At 43.3% G+C, this 21,715-nt stretch overlaps 1 protein-coding gene across 1 annotated transcript in view; it reads left to right on the top strand.

Annotated features, from left to right (window-relative positions):
* Window positions 1-20,808, top strand: part of ARHGEF26 (Rho guanine nucleotide exchange factor 26) — a gene marked incomplete at both ends in the record, with an annotated part of 35,788 nt that extends 14,980 nt beyond the window's left edge. Inside the window, 5 exons of the mRNA XM_010167134.2 lie at window positions 13,413-13,565; window positions 13,651-13,780; window positions 15,572-15,646; window positions 17,062-17,151; window positions 20,654-20,808. Of these exons, the coding sequence (XP_010165436.2) occupies window positions 13,413-13,565; window positions 13,651-13,780; window positions 15,572-15,646; window positions 17,062-17,151; window positions 20,654-20,808 (603 nt within the window). The remainder of the gene's footprint in view (window positions 1-13,412; window positions 13,566-13,650; window positions 13,781-15,571; window positions 15,647-17,061; window positions 17,152-20,653) is intronic.
* Between the last annotated feature and the right edge of the window lie 907 nt (window positions 20,809-21,715).

The raw sequence follows: 21,715 nt of genomic DNA, 5'->3' as shown, positions 1-21,715 counted from the left end.
ACTCTTGTTTGGAAAAATCTCAGCTTTCCTTGCCAGAATACTCTGTTTTTCAGGTTGAACAGTTGTTTACTTTTCTGACTGTATTGATTTAGTAAGGAGAGCTTTCAGGTTGGCTGAACTGGAGATGCCTGGTTATGATTTTAATACCTGTTTGAACATAAAAGCAGGTTTTTCTCTGGAGTCTCAGGTAACCATTATGGAGTGGTACAGCCACTTCTTCCAAAACTGTCATGCTAGTCTGATGGAGAATCCAAGTAACAGTGACCATGCAGGTGGGTTTGTCAGCCTCAGCTTGCCACTGTGTTCCAGCTCAGGTTTAGTGGGATGGGCAGGCATTAGTTTCTCAGAACACTGGTAAGGAAGGAAAGAACATGGTGCATTTCAGTAGAAATTATCATCCTTCAAATCTAACCAGTTCCTAAGCTGACTGTGGTACATTAAGCAGCCATACCTTGTCTTTACAGTCTGTGAAATTAAGCTTAGTCTGCCATTATTAAACTGTTAAAAATTGAGCAAGAGACTGATACTTGCCCTGAAGAACTGACTGTTGCCAGTGTTTTCCTCAGTCAGTTGAATCACTGTTTACTTTCTGCCAGTACTGGATGTGCAGCGTGCTGTGTGCCTGGTGTCCTTTCTGTAAACAGCCGAGGCATCTTGCTGGTTGTGAACAGTGCTGTGCTCCCCAGCACCTGCCACCAGACATTGTTTCTGTTAAAAAGAAGATCTGCTGTGCTTATTTTTTTTTTTTTAAGTTTCTTCAATACCAAGTTAATAACATGAAAACCAGACACACTACAGATAGTGCCTAATGGAGAGAAAAGTTGGCAGATCTTACACAATACAAGTGCTGAAAAGTCTGTTTTAAGGCTGCTGCTAATTCCTGCTAGCATTATTGAATGTGGGACAGTGTGTGCACTGACAGTGTCCTTCAGGGTTATGAATACTTCAAACTCCTGTTTAATGAGGCTTTGCTTTGTCAGCATTTGTTCGTTATCCCAGCCTGGTTAATAGCAGTATCAGCAGGTGAATTACTGTGACCTACTTAACCAAAAAATAAAAATGTCTGTGCTTCTTTTCTTAGACCTTATTTCCAGTTTGAAATCGAGCACAGTGGCTAAAGGTTGCACATGGCCTGGTTAAGATAGGGATTGATCTTAACTGTAGCACTGAACAACTTTAAATGTGTCTTTCTTTGCCTGTGGAACAGGAAAATACTCACCTTGCTTCAGGAATGGGGCTAATGTTGGATGAGGAATCTGCCAGGCTAGGAATGTTGCTGGAATCAGCCATTCCCTTCTTTTTTTTTTTTTTTTTTTTTGGTTCCCTTTTTTTTGTCCCCTTTGTTTCCTTCTTGTAGAAATTGTGATGTTCTGAATTCTTTAGCATTAAACCTGCCTTTACCTTTGTGGAACTTCCCAAGTTTCATGTTCCCAGTCGTAGTAATGTCCTTTCTTGGCTTTTATTTCTCTGAAGTCACACAAAGTCTGGGGAATTTTACATCTGTTGTGCAGCAGTTTGACTTTGTCTTCTGAAGTTCATGTGGTAATAAGGTTTTGTTTCGTGGAGTATACATGGGAGAGTCTAGTGTATTGTGTCACATGCAGACCTGATGTAGGAGCTGTACATGAGGTGTACATTTGGAATTACTCAGTGTACCCCCATTTCTCGGTCCCCCTGTTCCCTTTTGTTTTTCTCTCTCTTACAGTGGAGGTCTTTTGCCAGAAGCTGAGTGTGTTGTGAATCCACAGCCACCATGGGAGTGAGAGTTGTACCACAGCAGTGTTGTCAGGGAGCACAGGTTATCAAAATCCTTGTGGTCAAGGATTAGTACTGTTTAAAGGCTTTTCCTTACATGAAATGTGATTTGTTAAAGTAAAGTAGCATAAGCCCGTGTTTTGCTGGACAAACATTGATGTTGCAGACCATCACATATTGGGAGATAATTGCCATCTTCATTAGATTGCTTAATAGCAATCAAAGGTTTGATTAGCCTGCAGACTTTGCCTCTCCTTTGGATTGTTTCTGTAAGACACAGCTGACCACACTAGTGCATAGTGAATAGATGTGTGTTTGGTTTTCTCCCTGTGTTGAATAAACCTTCCAGATCACTAAATCCACTTCTAAATTTCTCACTTAAAATATTTAAAGCAGAGACGGGGGTGGGGCGAACAATATTTTTAGGGGAATTCTTACAATCCTTTTGATTAATAGTCTTCAAAGGAAGTGGGAGGGGAAATAAAAAAGAAAGAATGGAAAAATACCACACTAGCCTAAAATTATAATCTTTTTCTTTCTTGTCTGGAAAGTCTAATGATTTAAGAACTTTTTTTTTTAAGTTGCAGTAAAAACAGAATTTGAAACTCCTTTTTAAACTTAAATGAAAACACATTTTGTTTCCCCAGTTATGCAATACTGTTAAACTATAACAAAACTTTGTGCTGGCTTTCTACACCCTCATTTGTGTAAATAACAAAAGTGATTTTAAACCAGAAGCCTCTGTCGTGGTATCTCAAAACTATCGCTTCCCATTTTCAAGGGCTTTCAAGGTAGCAAAATCCATCCATTTGTTACAAAATTGTAATAAAATGGAGCCTCTGTCCCATTATGCTATATTTTATGGAGCTTTTCCTTGACTTAGAAGTATAAAACCCAAGTATGAGTGTAGGTATGGGTGGATTTGGTGAGCTAAAGAACATGAACTGATAAAAACACTGTCTTTAGTCAAAATTGCTTAAAGCTTGTATCTCAGAGATTTGACTTAGGACATGTTTAGTGGAAGCTGTCCAGAAACAGAAGATAGGCTTCGAATGCATGACAAGGCCACTGCTGATGGAACAAAGCTGCCTTTGTTAGGAGCAGAACACAGACAGCAGAGACTGTCTCTGCTCTGGGAGCTCACTGGAGTGTCTCTAACAAAGGGGACTTGATCTGAATAATTTGTGCAGCACACAGTGTGTTTGTTTATGAAAATGTCTTGTAAGGTGGCTTCAGAGAGCTCAAGTCTCGTACTGTGCGTTTGCCTCCGTGTCATATGGGAGTTCATGACTGACAGAACACAAAGCCACTGAAACTGCAGCTGGGGTCGGTGGGAGCTGCTGCCCTGAGCTGTCAGCTGGCAGGGATGCCCTGGGCCAGCTGAGAGTACTGCACAATCAATCTCACTAGTCAGCCTCCAGTCACCAGCCTGGTGCAAAAGAGGTCAGTTTCCCAAGAGCCTGTCCTGGGAAAGAGGAGTTACAGGGCAGTGAGTGAAATGGCTTCGAGAACAATTGGTCTGACAGGTCCAGTCACCAAATTTATAGGAGAAAGGAAAAGCATTTTGTTTCTCTCTCTGCCATTAGGCCAGCAAAAAGCTTCTGGAATGTCAGAAGATTAGCATTAGCAGAAAAAGACATAAAAAATATTTTGACAGGTTCTGGCTGTTTTTTAAATCTGTGTCTTGATTTTGGTAGGGAGGCCCACGTGGGTTTGTGGGGGAGGTTAATATATTGTCTGAGTATCTCAATTTAATTTTCTATGTGTAAATATTTATCCACATTTGTGGATTTGCATCACATTGATGACTTGGGACAGTGCATTTATCCTTGTGCTTCCTCAGATTGCTTCCTTCATGGTTTGTTCTGACATCAGCACTCATTGCTGAACTCCTTGGCTTTAATATCTAGGAAGTATTTGTTTAGAGGGTTCTTCTGACAGCTGAAAAAACTCCCTGGGCTGACCTGCACTGTTTCTTTGCCAATGACTGGCAGCGTTGGTAAACACTAACTTGAAAATAATGTGCAGTTGGTATTGTCATTCCTGCCCCAGTGATTGATCTGTGGTAATTTAGCTTCCTTATTGGACACAGGATTAGATGTATGACTTCAAAACTCAGGAACAGCAAATCTGAACAGAATCATACTCCCCTCAGCTCATCTTCTTGGGTGAACAGAATTTATGAGAAAGAATGCTTTTTGAAAAAACTTAGTTTGGAAGTTCTTATACGTATGTGTGCATTATATAATAATTTAGTAAATACCTGGCAGTTACCTGTACAAAGAGTGCCCTTGAAGAATATACTTAGTATTCCAGAAAATGCAATAAGCCTTTAGCTTCAGATCATTCAGTTAAACATATGGAAAGAACACCCCAAACTCACAGATTCCATCCATCACCTTAGATGTATTTCATGCTGTTTACTGCTGATAGCGAGCTGTGTGGGGCTGTCAGTGGGATGGGTTTAACTCCTAAAGCAGTTTCTGAGAACAGTCAGTGTTTGAATGTGACATTGGTCTAGAGCAGTAGAGAGAAGTGAAGTGTTTCTCAGTATGTTCCCTCCTGTTCCAGCTGTCCGAGGTGTGCTCAGTTTCAGATGCTCCTCTGAAGGAGTGCCTAAAGAAAACTGAATCTATCCACAATTTGCTTGTCTCTGACTTGTGTTGTCCTGTGTGAAATTCAGCATAGCTGGTGCTGGGTTTCCCAGTCTCTGCTCAGGCATCCTCATCTCTGCCTTCACGCCTGCTGAGGGCTGCTGGCAAAGGTCACTCCTGGAGAGGCCATCTGAGGACCCTCAGCAGTGCCGTGCACGGCACAGACAGCGGTGGAGGGCAGCCCAGTGGTGTGTCTGGTACCAGTGAACAGCCTGAGCCTGAGGGCAGTTACCAAAACCAGGTGGGACTAGGAGCCAGAGCACAGTATTTTCAAGAAACACCAACATAAACATGACACACTGTCTTTATGGTTCTTTTTTTTTCCAGTGCTGGATGTATGAAATTTAAATATTGTATAAAATCTGTATTTGTTCAGAAAATTTTCCATATCACAAGGGTCATTCACAGTGTTGTTTAAATGCTGACCATGTAACCATGGCTTTTTTTGTCTCAAGCATCCTGCATCCATGGTGTTTTACCCAACAGATCTTTAAATGCTTGTCAAGCTTTGCATAGACACAGTTTAATCCCTTTAAAATGGTATTAACTGGTGGGATCTTTTTAAGGAGACCTTCAGATCGTGTTAATTATTGTGTTCACTTATTTTGCTAATTAAAACAGACAATGTGTAGCTGGATTTTGTTTAGGAAAAAAAATAGTCAAGGCAACTGCCTTGCCAATGTTTTCCAGATCCCTGGAGCTGCCATCTCATGCTTTGCTCAGAGCAGCCCTTCGGGGGATTGTTTCTGAAAGGTCACACCACTGTGAAGTGGAACACCCAGTATCTTGTTTGGGTTTTAGGGTTTTTTATTTGTCAGTGGAAATGTACCCTGTACTTAGCAGCTCTTTTTACCATGTAATCAAAACCTAAATGACCATCATTTGCCAAGAGCAAGGGATGGAGGTCCCTCATCCCACGCTGCAGCACTGACTGAAGAGTAGAGGGAACCTGTTCTTTTGGTGAGTTCTACTCAGGAGTTTTCTAGAGGAAGTCAGGGTGTTTGTCAGCACATTCTTTTTTCCCCTTAACTTTACTGAAATAATGTGATTGGAATTTTCTCAAGCTCTTGCATGCCAGAGGAGAAAGAACTGAAGAACAGTCCTGCTTGACCCTCCTCGGTGGTAGGGTTGGTTTGAACTTCTGTGGTAGGGCTGGGTTCACCTGCAAAGACAGGACACAGGCTGCACCCTGACCCACTTGGCTGCTGGCTGTATTTACTCTGGTTTTCTCTTGAGGCCTTTGCAATCTCTCCCATGTAATACTGTCTCTAGTTCTTCATTTTTCTTCCCCACAAAACATGATTCTACTTCCTTACCTCACCTGAACTGAGCTGACAGCAAATGTCAGGGGGTAGGGAGTGGAAGGTGCACATCCCTCAGGAAAAGGTTCAGTAAAAGCAATGGCAGAGCACCCGGGGCTGTGACATACAGGTACAATTGCTGTGTCATCTCAACTCCATGGTTGTGACTGTGTGTTTTTATTGATTTATTTTTTTAATGGTGGTTGCTGAAGCTTGACAATATTAACAGTGTTTGTCAGATCAAAGGTAGTTCAGTTTCTATTTTAAATTTACCAAAATGGTATTCTTGAATAGTGGCCATTAAAATCTTTGTTTGTTTAACCTCTCTCTATAGAGAATTCCAGTACTGTGCTTGTGTGCAAACCCTCATCTGCACACTGTCCTCTCAGCACTCTGTGTGTGTTGTGTTGCTGCCAAAATTATTTTGACAAGTTAATTGTCTTTGTGTCCCTTTGCTGAAAACTTTGACTCTCAAGCTCTGTACTGTCAATTAATCTTCCCTGCTGAAGTGCAGCGTAGATGGTATGTAACTCCATGTCCCAGATCCTTATGAGGAGAGATTCACTGTCAGGTCCCCCTGGAACTTTCCCTCTTATAATTAGTTTACTTTCCAAAACTCTTGCCAGTCCTTGGTCTAGGACTTCGTGTCCAGTTTTCCCCTTTACTTCTATCAGTAAGTACTTTTTTGGAGATACTTTTTTTCCTTCTTTCTCCAGCTGAGGTTCTCAGACTAAGAACTGATATTTCTCTACCTAATTCTCTTCTAATGACTGTTTTTAATGCTAACAATACAGCTTCTTTTCTTAAAGGAAAAAAAACAAACCCACCACTCAAAATCCAGATCTTGCCTCACCAGTGACTTGAGATGGTTTGTGTTAACCAGCCACATATAATTCTGTCATCAAACTAAAATAGTTAATTTTGAGATGAAATACTGATTTTGATAAGGATTTTAGCCATATTCTAGATGAATGACCTTAACATGTGAGTTCAACCAGAAGAGCTGTAACAGCCCGCTCTGTTGTAGAGGGCTGTTGTAGGACCAGCTTGGGGTTTTTATTTGTGTCCTTTACAAATAAAAGGTAAGCCCAGAGGTTTCCTGCCTTCCCCATTACTCCCTCAGTTCAGCCAGCCAGACCAGGGATTGATGTAGCTGAAAAATAACCCCCAAAACAAACCTGCTCAGAGTTTTCTTTCTCTCCCCTCCCTCACATTCCCATCGGAGCAGTTCCCAGATCCCACTGTCAGCCCAGACATAATTGTGGTGACAGGACTGAAAGAGCATGGTAGGAGAGGAATGAGGGAGCTGGAGAAGAGCTGTGGAAGCTGGCACAGCCACAGCTATGGCACCAAGCTGCCATGGTGTTTATTTGGACTGAAACCCACCTCTGTGGTAGGTAAAAATATTCTCTGGTTTAAAAATAAAAATAGAAATCCCACAGCAGCATTGGTTGCTGACTTACTGGAGCCTCTGGCTCTTCTGCGGCCTGACTGCTGCATGGACAGTTACTTATCTGAATATTTGTGTTTTTAGGACAGCAGAACAAAACTACTTAAAAATGTTAAAGCCTTCCAGCTGTAACCCAAAGCCGATCTACCCCGTAGGTGTTTATATGTCCTTTCCTGCAGAGCATCACTGTCACGGGCATCTGAGAGTTATTGCCCACATAGGTCCTCCCAGGCAGTCGGGCTTTGTCGTTAGATCCTGCAGGTTTGTTCTGGTAGCAGCTTACAAATCTCTCACAGATTTTTCAGATTTACTATTGCTGATGGATTCACAAAAGAGGAAAACTGGATTTATCAGCAAATTTTTTTTGGAGGTAAAGTGTGTGGATGTTCAACACTTACTCAACCTTGCACCTCTGCTTTCCTGTACAGAGACTGGTAGGGAGTGGAGAAGCAGCCTTTCCTGGCTGAGACTGTGATAGGTCTCCAAAGGTCAGTCTGGTTTCAGGGAACCATTGCCCTTCTTCCATAAAAAGAATGTGCAGCTTTGAAAAGGCACCAAGTTGTTAGTAACTGGAGAAATATCTGTGTTTAGCAAGCCTGTCGTCGTGGGAGGATAGATGTACGTTCCCTTGGCTCCTCTCATGTGTCATGGGGTCAGTGTTTAAATGAGATTTTGAAGGTGGACACTTTCACTGGGCCTCGAATTCAGGGGATGAAAGCTTTTGTTGCAGATATGTGAGTTGGGCTGCGCTGCTCCGTGCTCTGGACAGCTGTGAGGTGGGTCTGTGCAGTGTTCATGCCTAGGAAGCCTTGCCTGTCCCAGCGTGGTGTTTGTGTCCCTCATGTCGTGCTGTAAGATCTGCTGTGGGTGAAGGTCGTGTATACAGACATTTATTTGTACATTTGATAGGGAAAGTGGCTTTATGTGCAGCAGGATCAAAAGATGCAGCTTTCTCCCCACCCTGAAGCACGTGTAGTGGTTCACTGCCCTGGGTCACTTTCTGCAGCTGTGTAGGAAAGAGGCTGAGTGCCTGGGACAGCAGGAAGGGGGGTCAGCAGCGTGTGAGGCTGTGCTGCGTGCTGCCCCTTGGCCCTCCCCGTGGCTGCCATTGCTGCTCTGCCTCCTGAGCAGCACCTGGGCAGGGCTGTAAAGCAGCAGAACGTGGCTGTGGGTCCCCTTGGACTCTGGACCTGCTTTATGGCAGTTGGGCAGCTGCCAGCTTGGCACAGGTGCCCTCCCGAGGAGGATGAACCGGGGCGTGTTCGCCGTGTCCCTGCGGCACCTGGCTGCCGGCAGGCCTGGGGCTGCGGGGGAACCCGCTGGGGGGGGGGAGGGAGCGGGACGGGGGCCTGGTGGGAAATGAGACAACAAGGTCCAGACTTGCTCTGGAGAGTTTCCTGGGCACGCTGTACATCACTCTTATTTCTAGACTGTGGCAGAGAGTTCCCTGGCTGATACGCTCCCCTCAAGGCTAAGCAGTGCTTCATTGATGTTTTGCTATGGTTCATATTTTTATGAAAAATCTTAACAAATTTCTTCCCAAATATCAAGGTTGGTTGGTTCTCTTGGGTGTGGTAACATCACCAGTATCTCTAGTGCTACACTTGGTTATTGTGCAGCTGGGGACTGCAGGTGACAGCCCAGGTTTGCAGAGCACAAGTTACGTGTCCGGTCGTTCCCCTCCGTTCTCCGCTGTCTTTGCTGCTGTGGTTTCTAATTTGGCTGTTGTGGGAACAGCCTCATCCCCGTGGCCAGAAACCTTCACAGAGTGACTCGTGACTTCATTGTTGCTGACGTGCAAGAGGTGACTTTGCTCTGTGACAGATGAGCGTGTCGGTAGCTTTTCAGACGGGGAGAGCCAGGCAGAAGGACCCTGCTTCTTCTCAGGGCTATGAAAAGCATGACTTTGTTCAGCATGGGAAAGGGTTTTACACTGAAGACTCTTGTGGTGATGTCTTTGTAATTTATCAAGAAGATGTACGTTTCCAGTGCCACAGAGCGCTCTTTGTGGGTTCACTGCTCAGGGGGTATTAACTGGTTGAATCCAGATTTGTTTTTCCGAGGTGCATAGCATTGAGTGGGATGCTGTGAGCACTTACCCGCTGTCTCAGGAATCAGCTGGAACAGAATATATTGGCGGGGTTGCCATGGCCTTTTTATTGCTCTGGGTTTCTGCCAGAATACTATAAATAGCTGCACAGGCAAGTGGCTTGCCACTGGGCCAGTTACTGGTGGGCAGGCTTGCCAAAAGCTGGGCCAGTTCCTGCAGAATGAAATTAAGGAGCAGGCTGGCAGGAGCTCTTCTTTTTTTTTTCCTTCTTGTTTGGCTTTGTAGTTGCTCAGGGGATATTGCCCCATAAAGGGTGGGTTTACGGGCTGTTAGCTTTGCAGTGTTTGGTGTTATAAATAAATGTGTATGTTGTACGAGTTGTTTTCCATTAGTCAGGTTGTGGTAACTCCCATAACAAACTGATTCATTTCAAACACCTGTGCATGCAGTCCCTCACTTTAATCACCCTCTTTTTGAGCCACTCTTTTGCTAAAAGCTCTGATTCTGATTCACCATAAGCATTCTATGGAAATAAGGCTGTAATTTTTCCCATTTTTACTAGTTTAAATCCCCCCCCAAATGCAGATTTTAAGCTAAAATTATCTCATAGTAACTTTATCAGAATTTTTTTTCCTCTTAGCTTCTTTGGTTGCTGATCACTTGGTTCTGGTAACTTCTGGTGTTCCATGGATAATTCAGGTTCAGACAGATCTTCCACCAAGTCTGCTCTTCCCCAGTCTCACTCACCAGAAAGGCTTCAGTATCAGTTTTCTTCTGTAGTGACCCTGGATATAAATAATGTGTTTAGATCTTGGGCAGTACCTGACCTTTCTGTGTATTCCTTTTATGTGCTCTTGTTTGATTCTACATGCTTCTTGCTCCCAGATAATAACTGATTCCATAAGATAATTGTTTTTCTAACTCTGACTTGGCCTGCCTAGTTAAAATCTCTTTTATTTGCCTGATGTTTGTGGGTTTTTTTTAAATCCAGTACAATCTGATTTTGGAATATCCAGATAGCAAGATACAGTATTAGTAAGAATGTAAGTCCTGCTCAGTTGATACCTTTATCTAGGGATGAAGGGAGAGTAAATGTTGAGAAGAAATGTCGACCACAGTGATTGGTATTAGGGCATTTATTTTGTGTATTTTTTCATGGCATCTGTTTAAGTTGAACTTCTGTTGAGGTTGGTGGGAGTTCTGCAGCTGTGTGTGAGATGTAGTTTGGGCCTTTCTGAAGGTGAATTGTGAGGAGTAGTTTGTGCCGCTGTGCCTGTACCGCTGCACACTTGTGTTCATACCTCTGAATTAATCAGAGTTTTTGAGAAAGTTGAGGGTATCTGTCATTGCTGAGAGCAGTGCCAACGAGGAGGAAAAAACAGCTGAAGAACATTGCCCGAGCAAGGATGGGGACTTTGTTCCTGGTGGTGATTAACAACTCGTTAATGATCTGCCTGAAGACTTGGGAAGATCCTTAACAGGAGCCACCAAAATGTTTAAGGAGGAAGCTCCATAGGGCCGACTCCAGTGCTGGTGAGATCTCTGGAGTTTCCAGCTTTGTGCTGTGACCAGAAACAACCAGGAACTGAACTAAACTGTATTTCTAAAGCTGGCAGGTGGCCCTTAGGGGAGGGGGAGTTGGAGAGTGTTACAAATTGGACGTTTCTTTTAAACAACTTGAGGGCAAGGTGAGGGCAATCAAATGCTGTCTTACAGTGCTGCCTGACTTTCACTTAACTGGATCTGACTTTAACCAGAAGAGTTTGGGATTTAACAGAAACAAATGCTTCAAATAAATCCTTCTAGTATTAAGCAAAAAAAGGCAGTCACCCAGCACAGCTAATTCATAGGTGGTTAAATTGAGTGTGATCACTTGGTCACTCAGTGATGATCTTTGTGACAGAATCTGTCCTAAAAATTTAAGTAAAAGGTTTTTGTGATGAGTCTGGTTCACTGATTGATTATAGTAATTAGCAGATTGGATGTAAAAAAAGACAAGCTTGGACTCGTGCTTGATGCATGATTTCCAGAAGCAGTGTTTCTTACAGTGCGTGCTGGGGGAGTGGGACTTGGGTGTACTGCTTCTCTCTGCGCCTCTCTGTTTATTTTTAATCTTCTACTGTCCAAGATTTTTACTGTTCCTCACAATGATTGTGACTGATGATGTCATTGATGAAGCACCAGATAAATTCTAAAAGTGAAAGTTCCAGCCCAGCATGGTCGAACACCTTGTCACCATGCCATAACATACAGCAGGAAGAAATGTTGCATTTCCTAATTTCCTGAGCAAAGCAAATTGGCAGCGCTGAGAAGTTCTCCCAACTATAAACATGTCTGAGCAGAGCAGAAATGAGTTCCAGTTGTCTGCAGTTCGTGGTGGTCAGCGGCTGGAATCTGTTGTGGTTCATGAGAAATCGTAGACTCTGGGACTTGGAACTTGCAGAGACTTTTTTTTTTCTTTCTTTCTTTCTTTCTTTTTTTTTCTTTCCTTTCCTTTCCCCTTCTGGGACCCCAGTGACAGCTCAGGCAACTCGTGAGTATTTTTCCATGTCCTGTGTGAGATCTCAGCAGCTTGGTGTGCTTTGCCAGTTGGTACTGTTCTTGATACTGAAAAAACAAATATGTGGCATAATTCAAGTCAATGACAACTTGAAATATCTTGTGCTTTGAAATAAGATGGGTGGAGGACAGAAGGATGCTGGAGGACTCTGCCTTCCAGAAGTGGCAAAACTAGTGAAAAATTTCGCGGCAGCACTTAAGGGGAAGAGTGAGGAGGAAAGCGTGCGCTGCGGCAGACTGTGCTGTCTCTATTTGTGGGCAGGTTCCTGTTTCTCATTACATGCCAATTCTGATGCACTGTGGATTGAACTGGCTGCTGTTTGTGTGTCAGAACTGTGAAAACAAAACCAACCAAATAAAAAAATCCCAAACTGAAAAAGCCCCTTGGTTCTTCTGACTGATGGACTGAGTGAGAACCTGGCAACCGCTCAATTCAGGAGGCTTTCTAAGCACACCTGAGAAAATGTCTGGATTCCTGTTGACCCGTGTTGTTAAACACTTGTGTGATAAGCTTCTGTCCAGCCTGTTCTCTTGTTGAGTGTTTGAGGTTTGTTTGTGGAGCAAACTGTGGAGAACATGGGTGGCACACTTAAAAAAAATGGAATGCTGCGAGGTGACGGATTTTGAAGAGCCACCGTTAGTAATGAGAAAATGTCATAAAGGGCTGAAATAAAATAAAACTTGTTTCAAAATATTTTAGCTTGATGTGAGATCGAATGTTCCAAGTATTTCCTTATTTTTTTTTGTGTTATATGAGAATTTTTTTATTAGCTGCTTTACTCGAGGGAGTTGGGGATTCTTCCAGTGACTCAGCTTGTGTACGGGCCGCGGGCAGGACGAGCGTATGAGGGACTGGTCAGCAGCTCCTGCGTTTTTAGGGGTTGCACAGGTGTCAGGGTGGCAGTGTGGGTAATGGTAACGACCTGCAGCAGCTGAGCAGAGTGAGCTCCCCACTGAGGTGTTTCTGATGAGCCTCGTGGAAATAAAGGCTTTTGTTTTCTGTTAAAATCAGAAATGCAAAGGGGAGTGGAAAGCTCAGAGGCCAAAGGGACTCGGATGCAGAACAGAGGACGAACAATAGGGAAGTTCTTGGAACAAGCGTGTTTAGGGGAAAAAGCCAGCTCAGGATTTTGGTTTCTATTCCCATTTTCAGTGTTTCCAGTCGGTGTTGGAGCATACGGTACGTGAGCAGCTCAGCCTGCTGGATATTTTGTCGGTCCTAGTTTAGCAGTTCACATGTAACTTCATTTCCTTGGACGTTTCTGGTGGTGTACTTCCTGTACGACAAGAGGAGATGTGTTAATGTGTGCTTGGAGTTGTTTTGTTTCTTTCTCCACACTGTTTCTGGAAATTCTAGTCTAACCAGATCAGCGACGCTGTTTCAGTTTGGCAGCTAGAGAATGGGAAGTACCTTTGCCAGGGCTGCTTATGCTGAGCTCCAAGTGACAGCACTACCCTTGGACTTGTGTAAAGATTTACCCTCCTGTTCTGCCAAAGGAGAGATGACCTCACCCTTTCACAAACCATTTGAGTTGTCATCGGGTTACACAAGTCAGGGGTTGTGTCAGGTGAAGTGTCAAATGTGGTGAGAGAAAGTCTGCTATTTTTTGTAAAAACGAGTAACTTATTTTTGTTTTTCACAGGTTCTTTAAAGAACTTGAAGCAAGACATCAGAACAACATCTTTATTGATGACATTAGTGATATAGTTGAGAAGCATTCTTCTTCAACGTTTGACCCATACGTGAAGTACTGCACCAATGAAGTCTATCAGCAGCGAACGCTGCAGAAATTACTGTAAGAACTAGTTTTAAATGTGACTGTAAAATCACCCCTCTGTAGTAGGAGTGAGTGTTAATTCTTTCTCCCTTTCTCCCACCAGAGCGACGAATCCAGCATTTAAAGAGGTGCTGTCACGGATCGAGTCCCACGAAGATTGCCGGAACTTGCCAATGATCTCTTTCCTCATTCTTCCCATGCAGAGAGTTACTCGTCTTCCCTTACTCATGGATGTGAGAACAGCTGTTTTTCCACTTTTCCTTGATGCATGTTCTTTTAATATTAGAATTCTTTCATATTCAATTCCCGGTTCATCCCAGTCTCTTCATATCTTCTTACTTATACCAGGTACAGGGCTGTAGATACTGGTCTGTTGATTATGAAGTACTTGTTTGCTTACTATGACTGGTACCTCCTGCTCCTGATCTTCCATGTGAGAGTTAAGTATTTAGACATTCTGATAGAAAAATTGTAGAAGGGTCAGAATGATTCTGAAACCAAGGAGGAACCTAGCACAGAAATGGTACATAGTGTTAGGATTAAAATTAAACCCAACAGTTTAAAACCCAAGATTTCCTGTTGTGCAGATGAGGTAAGGGTCCTTTTGCAGTCAGGACTTTCAGGAACAGGGTTGTTAAGAGGGTCACAGTGTAACCCTGAAGAAGGAGCTCCATTCCCAAGGGCCTGGGAGCTGTTCTGGGTGCAGCGGCGTTGATACGCGCGGTTTCCCCCCGGCGTGTTGCACTGTGAGATGTTCCCTTCCTGGGCAGGTCTCTGGCTGACTTGGGAAGTGTGGTGAAGTGCAGGTGAAGCAGAGTTCACACCAAGATTCATGGTATTTCAGTTAAGAAGCTAGAACTAAATTTGTGAGCTGGACCACCAGCAACAGTGTGGATTAAAATCCAGGCTCAGATTCTAGCGTTGGTGGGATCTGGAAACACGACTTGGAGTTTTGTTCTCCTGTATATTTGCAAGTTGTGCACTGATTAATTTGACACCTGGATAGTTACGTAGCTGACGTTGAATACTCTCTTCTCTGCAGTACATTTCCAGGTAAAAAATGTAATAATAATGCAGTATTACTTTGGTGTCTCACTAGGTGTGCAGCCCCCTTCTGGTTTTTTGGTTTTTTCTTTCTCCCCCCTTCAGCTAAAAGAATCTGAAGAAGCAAACCAAGCTTCTATTTTCCACTCTTTCAGTTTTGTTTGTTTTTCTTGGAGGTGGTTATGTAAACCTTATAGTGAGACTTCAAAGTGAATTTGATTTTTAAGGCTTCAGTATCAGAAATATGGCTCTAAGTACATTCAGAGAGGAGGAAACATAATTAAACCAAAGACTGATTTAATCTAGTATCTTGCAATATTTTTGTTTCTCAGTCAAAAAAGTGATTTAACTGGTCTGTCATTAATTCAAAAGGCCTCATTATTTCCAGTGCTTTCTCTGGATGCTGCAGCTGTCTTCCTTTCCATGTGCTTTCTTGTTTTAATAAAATAATAGAGTTCTGTGTATTTTTCCATGGTGCACGTAGCAGTATGGCCATAAGAGCCTTTTCTGTAAATCCTTTGGAAATACTGACCTTCCACAAAGAGGCCAGACAGAGTTACCTGGCCCAGTGTTCTTATTGCCAGTCCAGTTGTACATAACTGGGTGCTTCAGCTTCCAGGAAAAGCGTAACGCTGAAACAGGCAGAACCTGGTTACGTGTGGCTGCAGTGGGGTTTCACTGTGGTTTGCAAAAAAAGCAAGAGACAAGACAGAAAGTTTCCCTTTCCTGGAAGGACATGGCCTGCCTCTTCCAGCACGCTGCCATGGGTGCAGGTTGGCCAAAAGGTGCTCCAGAGGCTTTCAGGGGAGGCTTTGCTTAGTGAGCCAGAGCACTCTGAGTGGGTGACTGAGTGTTCCCTCATTCACCCCTGCCCACAGCTGCCTTCACCGCTCTGATTTCAGCCAGTATCTATGCACAGTCCTGTCGTTGTCACAGTCTCTGATTCTCAGTCCCCTGGAGTAACTGACATTTTATTTCAGACTATTTGTCAGAAAACTCCTAAGGATTCACCAAAGTATGAAAACTGCAAGCAAGCTCTGAAAGAAGTGAGCAAGGTATGTTCTTCAGAGCTTCATCTGGATGCATATTTTTTTTTCTGCTTTGACTGTTTTCCTTCCTAAATTGCACTGTGTGCTTTTAATTGAAAAATCCCATTGTAAGAAGTGGCTGCTTTTGTTTGTTAGTCACTTGAGAATTAATATTCATGTTTATGAATCATTTTGTTCACCTGTTCCATTGTGTAGTTGGACAAATGTGTTCAGTTTGCTGCCAGTCGTTCCAGCAGAAAGCCATATGGTGAACCATATGTACAAAGAAAGGCAAAGCATGGTCCTTGGCAGTAGAGAAAAGAAAGTCTGAATCTTCTAAGCAAACTTAATTGTTCTTTCTGCTTTTGTTGTAAGTTAACCTGGGCACTTCTGTCAGCTTTCAGAGTTGTTCTCTTCTCCTGTAGTCATGGGGGTTTTTTGGCCAAGAATCGATGGTGGAAGAAGAGCACAAGTCCATTTCCATGGGACTATAAATTTCAACAGCACTTAGTTGTATAATAAATTCTGGACCCTTCCATTTGGACCTGAGCAATAATCAGATTACCCATTTTTTTATACTGATGGGGAATTCCAGTTCATCTGTTTGATATATTTATATTCTGGAGACAGACAACTCTAAACCAGAACAGTGTAGTATGAAAAGAGAACCCAGGGATCTAAGGACTGGGTATTTTTTACCTTCAAGATTTCAGAAGCTATAGTTCATCATAGACTGCTGTGAAATGGGACACACTGGGCATTCTTTATTAAAGCAGAAAATCCTACCCTGCATGTTGGGCTGCACATCACCTTGGGCATTGAGCAGTGTTGTTTAACTTAAGGGAAAATGTCTGTTTTCCACGCAGAAATAACGCAGACAGGAAGAGCACTGAAGCATGCAACCTCTAAATACTTCTAGTTAGGAAAGGCCACTAGGGATCATTTTGATATGTAAATGACTGGTTGTTTATCACTTATGAAGATACCCTGAACTCGTAACACTGCTCTGCTGCCAGCACGGTTGGGTTTTTCTGTAGGGACAGCGTGTGGTGTGTGAAGTGATCGATTACAGAAGGAGAAGAGACCTGTTGGTGCTTGGGAAATCCATGTGTGATGTTAGAACCCTTCTCAGTCAGGACTTTGGGCTGAACCTTGGTACCAGCTGGACTCCCCGAAGAATAACTAATTACCATAGAGTCGTAGGATAATTCAGGTCGAGGGGGATCCCGGGGGGGTGACCCAGCCCAAGCTCGAGGCAGAATCAGCTGTCAGCTCAGACCAGGTCACTCAGGGCCACGTTCAGCCTGGTCTTGACCCAGCAGGAAAATGTCAGTTCCTTTGTGAATCTGACGCTCCCCAGAAATGCATTTTTATAATGGAACAAGGGTTTGTGTTACGGGTCTGGAGGACGTTAATCCTGTTAATCAATGTCTCGTTTCTAGCTGGTGCGCTTGTGCAACGAAGGTGCTCGGAAGATGGAAAGGACAGAAATGATGTACACTATTAACTCCCAACTGGAATTTAAAATCAAGGTATGTTGGGCATATTCTGACCACGTCATGTTTGGTTACACGTGGAGTTTTGGTAGGTTCACTGCCAGTGTAACCAGAGTAAACTGGTGTTGGCTGTAACACTGGCTTGAGTTGTCAGTGAGAGGTGACAAGTTCATATCCTGGGGTAGCTGAAGCCCTGGAAACTCAGAGTAACTGAGACTGTCGTGTCTGACCAAGCCGAGTGAGCTTCAGGTTGAGGCTTTTCAGGGAAACAGAATATCGGGATATATATATTTTTTAAAAGAATAAATTAGCATTAATTACAGAAGAATGAGCCATGTCCAGGCTGGGTTTGGCTTTGTGGATGAAACCCTGTCCCTGTTGGAGTGACAGTACCTATGCAGTGTTGGTCACAGTACAGCTTTATGCTGGTTTTATGCTCTAAAAAGGTGTTTTGCAGCTTGTTTGAAGTATTTTTATTTTCATACTTTGACTAAAACCTGAAAGCAATAATAATACTTGCTTATAACAACATCGAATAAACCATCTCCTAACAAGTCCCATCACTTGCTAACAATGGAGATAATGGTCTCAAGTCTGTGGATAGTCTCAGGTAGTGCTGGGCAGTCTGCAGTCCTGGGGCCATCTCCTTCCTGGTTTCATTCAGCGTTTCACTTCCGCAGCAGCACCCAGAGGAGCTGAAGTGCTGAGCTGGTTTTCAGTCTCTCACTTTCCCCGTGCAGGAGCACACACACCATCGTCCCCGTTCGCCGATGCGAGAGCCCCGTGTCATTCTCCCTGTGCGTGCTGTAACTAGCAGCTCTCGCTGCTTCCATGGGAGAGCAGCAGCTTCATTTGCTTTCTCTGTATTTTATGTGAGTTTTTTTCCCTTTGTGCATCTTAAATAAAACCACTTAGTGGTTTAGACCTTATCTGTGCTTTGAGAGCTCGCCAGCTGGCGTATAGAGGACTGCTTTGGCCACAAGTCAATACATTTTAAGTTCTGACAGCTTGTTTTGTGTAGAAAGGAGATGGTATATGTGATGTGCTCTTTTGTCAATTCAGGAAAAATTAATATGAAGTAAAAGCAAGCTGCCTCTGGAATAGTCAGTGAGGAAAATGTGATTAACTCACTTGGAGTACAGATTAGAGGAATTTTTAGCTGGTGCTCCAATAGAAATTTTTTAAGTACTTCTTGCCTGTAACACAGTCACCAGGGTGCTGTAATTCTGTTTTATAACTGTTATAAATCAGGTAAGCTATTTCTGTTCTTCCTGAACCTCATCTTGTGCTTTGGGATCTTTGTTTATTATTTTGTGAGATGTAACTGTGGAGCATTTCATGGGAGTGCAAGAGAAGCTGCTCAAAAATTGTGTTGCTTATACGTGGCTCATCTGCAGAGTTTATTTTTTAATTAAGATTCAGATGTTTTTATTCTTAATTTTTTTATCTTTATCACCAGAAAAGGTTTTTTTGTGCAAACATGCTTTTGTGTTCATGAAACTTGTCCGTGACTTCTCTGTTCTAACCCAAAGTCTTTCCATGTTGTAAAGTCACAAGTGTGATGGTGTCACTGTCGGGTACAGGCTGATGTTTCTCGTTCCTGTGTTGTCTCCTGGAGCCGTTACTGCATTTCAGGAAACCTAAAAGCCATTTGTTTAAAACATTGATTTTCATGTCACTTGAGGGTACTGAACCTGCAGAGTTTTGATGGAAAGTACACCAATTTTTTTTAAAGCCAAATGTTGATAGAAATCTTTGATTTCAGTGCTGGAGCTTGGGAGTTCCTCTGGGAGTGTCGTATCTGAGCCCCGAGCTAAACTGGCCTGTCAGAACCTGGGAGGTTCATTGATGTGTCCTGAGTAAAGTGACCATCCAGGAGAAGAATGGTGTGATACAGACCTGGGAGAAAGTCACGGAGCTGGATTGATAGATGCCTGAGCTGCCCCCTGAGATGAGTGACAGTATCAGTTAATGAACCTGAAGTGACAGTGATTTATACCCAGAGTGGTTTACTCTGATTCACCAACAGACCTGGATAAAAATCTGTTTGTGAAATAGAGAATTTAGTAAACTAATGGCTAATACAAAACTGGGAACCTGCAAAAAAGCTGTATGAATCAAAACAGAATATGGGAGCTTGGATTAATTGGGAAGAATTTTGTCAGGATTCAATACACTATATTATCTTGGTTGCATGAATGGAAGAACATGAGGGTCTCTGCAGAGAGATGAGTCGTTGGTGTTTGAAGGAGCACGTGTTGTGAAAGGTCCCTCACGCAGGGCTACCCTAGAGCAAAGGTTTTGTTCAGTGGATGTCACCCAGGTGAGGGTGGGCGTTCATTGCTGCCTTTTCTGGGAATGGTGGGGTGTAAATCAGCCCGGGGCAAGGTAAAAAGTTTAATGTTTCTTTCATTTGTAACAATTTGCAGTAGTTCCAGAGGGCTGCTGCCTTCTGAACAACCTTCAACTCCTCCTAAGGGAGAGCACGGGGAGAGTTCTGTGGTGCTGCCTGGGGGCAGAAAAAGCATCTTTGGAATAGTTGTTTTGTCATGTGCCACTTCAGGGCCACTGCAAAATCCGACCTCAGCATTCAACAAGTCGGTGGCTGCGTGTAAAATTAGGGAGTCAGTGATATTTGTTCTTCCAACAGGAAGATCCCAGTCCGAGCACGGTGTTTTGGTTTTGGCTCAGTTCTGTGGGGCAAGTATTGACGAGTTGAAATCAGTTCAGTAGAGAGCAGCTAAAGTGATGAGAAGATAGGAAAAGACAACTCATGCAGAATGAGGAAGAGAGCTGACAAGCTGAATGAAGAAATGTGTTTTTACAAGCATGTGAAAGGTGCTTTAAATGAGGGGAAGAAAGCTGTTGTCTTCATTAGTCTAATTGCGCAAGACCGCTAATGAATTTGAACAGCAGCAAAGCGAGCAGGGAAGTTTGGTGAGCAGGAAGGCAGGTGCGGGGCGAGGAGAAATGAACATTTGCTTGGGATGAAGAAAAATACACGTGCTCCATCAAATGTATCAGTGAGCACCCATTTACTGCGGCAGGGCTCGGTACGGGTATGGGGTGAGCAGCAGCCCTCGTGCTTGAGGTGAGGAGCTGAAGATCTTCTCTGTGACCACTCAGGCAGAAAAGCTGTGAGGTACCCAGAGGGAAATCCAGTGTTCATACGAGCCTGGAGTGATTGCTCGCTCTACAAAACCTCACGGATTCCTGGAAGAGTCTTTTTATTTTTAATCTCCTGAGGATACTCAGTCAGTCCCATCCCAAGTACGCCCAGTCAAGTCTGCTCATTTTATCTTGGATGAGCAAGTAGGTCATGTGCATGAGTGACTTTTGGGTATTTTCAGGCTGTTACTTGTGTGCTGGATGAATGATGAACATGCCTTAAACCTCGATAACCTCCATTTTGTGCTTGTACTCACAGTCTCTGAGCTTTGAGTTTATTCAGGCATTTTTTCCCCAAAGATGTAATGTTATCTGGTTTTTAAAAATCTCTGTTTCTGAAGGGTTGAAATGTTATTTTCTTGCTTTGCAGCCATTTCCATTGGTTTCCTCCTCACGATGGTTGGTGAAAAGGGGCGAGTTAACAGCTTATGTAGAAGACACAGGACTTTTTTCTAAAAGAACTTCTAAACAGCAGGTGTACTTCTTCCTCTTCAATGACGTCCTCATTATCACCAAGAAGAAGAGGTAAGAGCTTGACCAAAATAAAATTGCCTTTGTGTCCAGCTCCTTGAGTCCCAGGGAGAACAGCCGAGTTACCCTTGTCTTTTAAAATTACCGTGGCTGCTGTCCGTGTGCCACCCTCAGGGAAATGACCTCGGAAGCTTTGGAACAGCCTGGGTTGCAGCCACAGCATCTGTACCTATTTCTGGCCACTTGCTTGTTGGAAAGAATGAAGGAGATTCAAAGAGAAATCAGTGGCCCAGGTACAACTGCAGCATAAAACAAGAGCAAATAAGGACTTATTTTAACATGTTTTAGTGCTGTAAACGTTTGTGAAGCCATTTATGTTTCAATGTGTCGTGTCTGAGAGCCAGTTAATTACATAGGTATTTGAGTTTCTAATAATCACCTGACCAGACCGTGTTTTGAAATGACAGGTAACCACTTGTTAAACAGGAGGTATTTTTGGCAAATGCAATTGAAATTCTGAATCAGCAAACAAATGAAGAAGTCCATCCTTGATCCCTGAGTGTCGGGGAAGGATGAAGAGATGTTGGTTTTCATTCCCTTCCGTGCTTTCCACACTTGGGCTGGTTTTGAGAACGATGTCTGGGAGACCCCTTCCAGCAGCCCCCATTTACATTTTTATCACTAGATTTAAGGGGAGGTTTAGAATAATGGAATGGAATTCACATCCTCTGCTGTTGTGATGAGATGGGACTTGGTAGATGAACCACTGGCAGCACAGCAGAGTTGTATGGCGCTCTTCAACCCGCGCCTGTCTGTTCTCACGGGATCACTGACGTGTTATTGTGTCGGTAGCCAAGTAAATGTTGGGGCTGGGAAAACAGTGAAAAATCTGTTATCTGTGTGGTTACGTTGTTTATTGGTTTCCTACGTGATGGTTTATTCCAGATTCTAAAACAGATTT

The sequence above is a fragment of the Antrostomus carolinensis genome, unplaced genomic scaffold, assembly GCF_000700745.2.
Source record: "Antrostomus carolinensis isolate BGI_N321 unplaced genomic scaffold, ASM70074v2 scaffold10744, whole genome shotgun sequence".
Classification (NCBI taxonomy): Eukaryota; Metazoa; Chordata; class Aves; order Caprimulgiformes; family Caprimulgidae; genus Antrostomus; species Antrostomus carolinensis.
The sequence above is the reverse complement of the archived record's forward strand: the minus strand, read 5'-3'. Positions and strand labels throughout refer to the sequence as shown.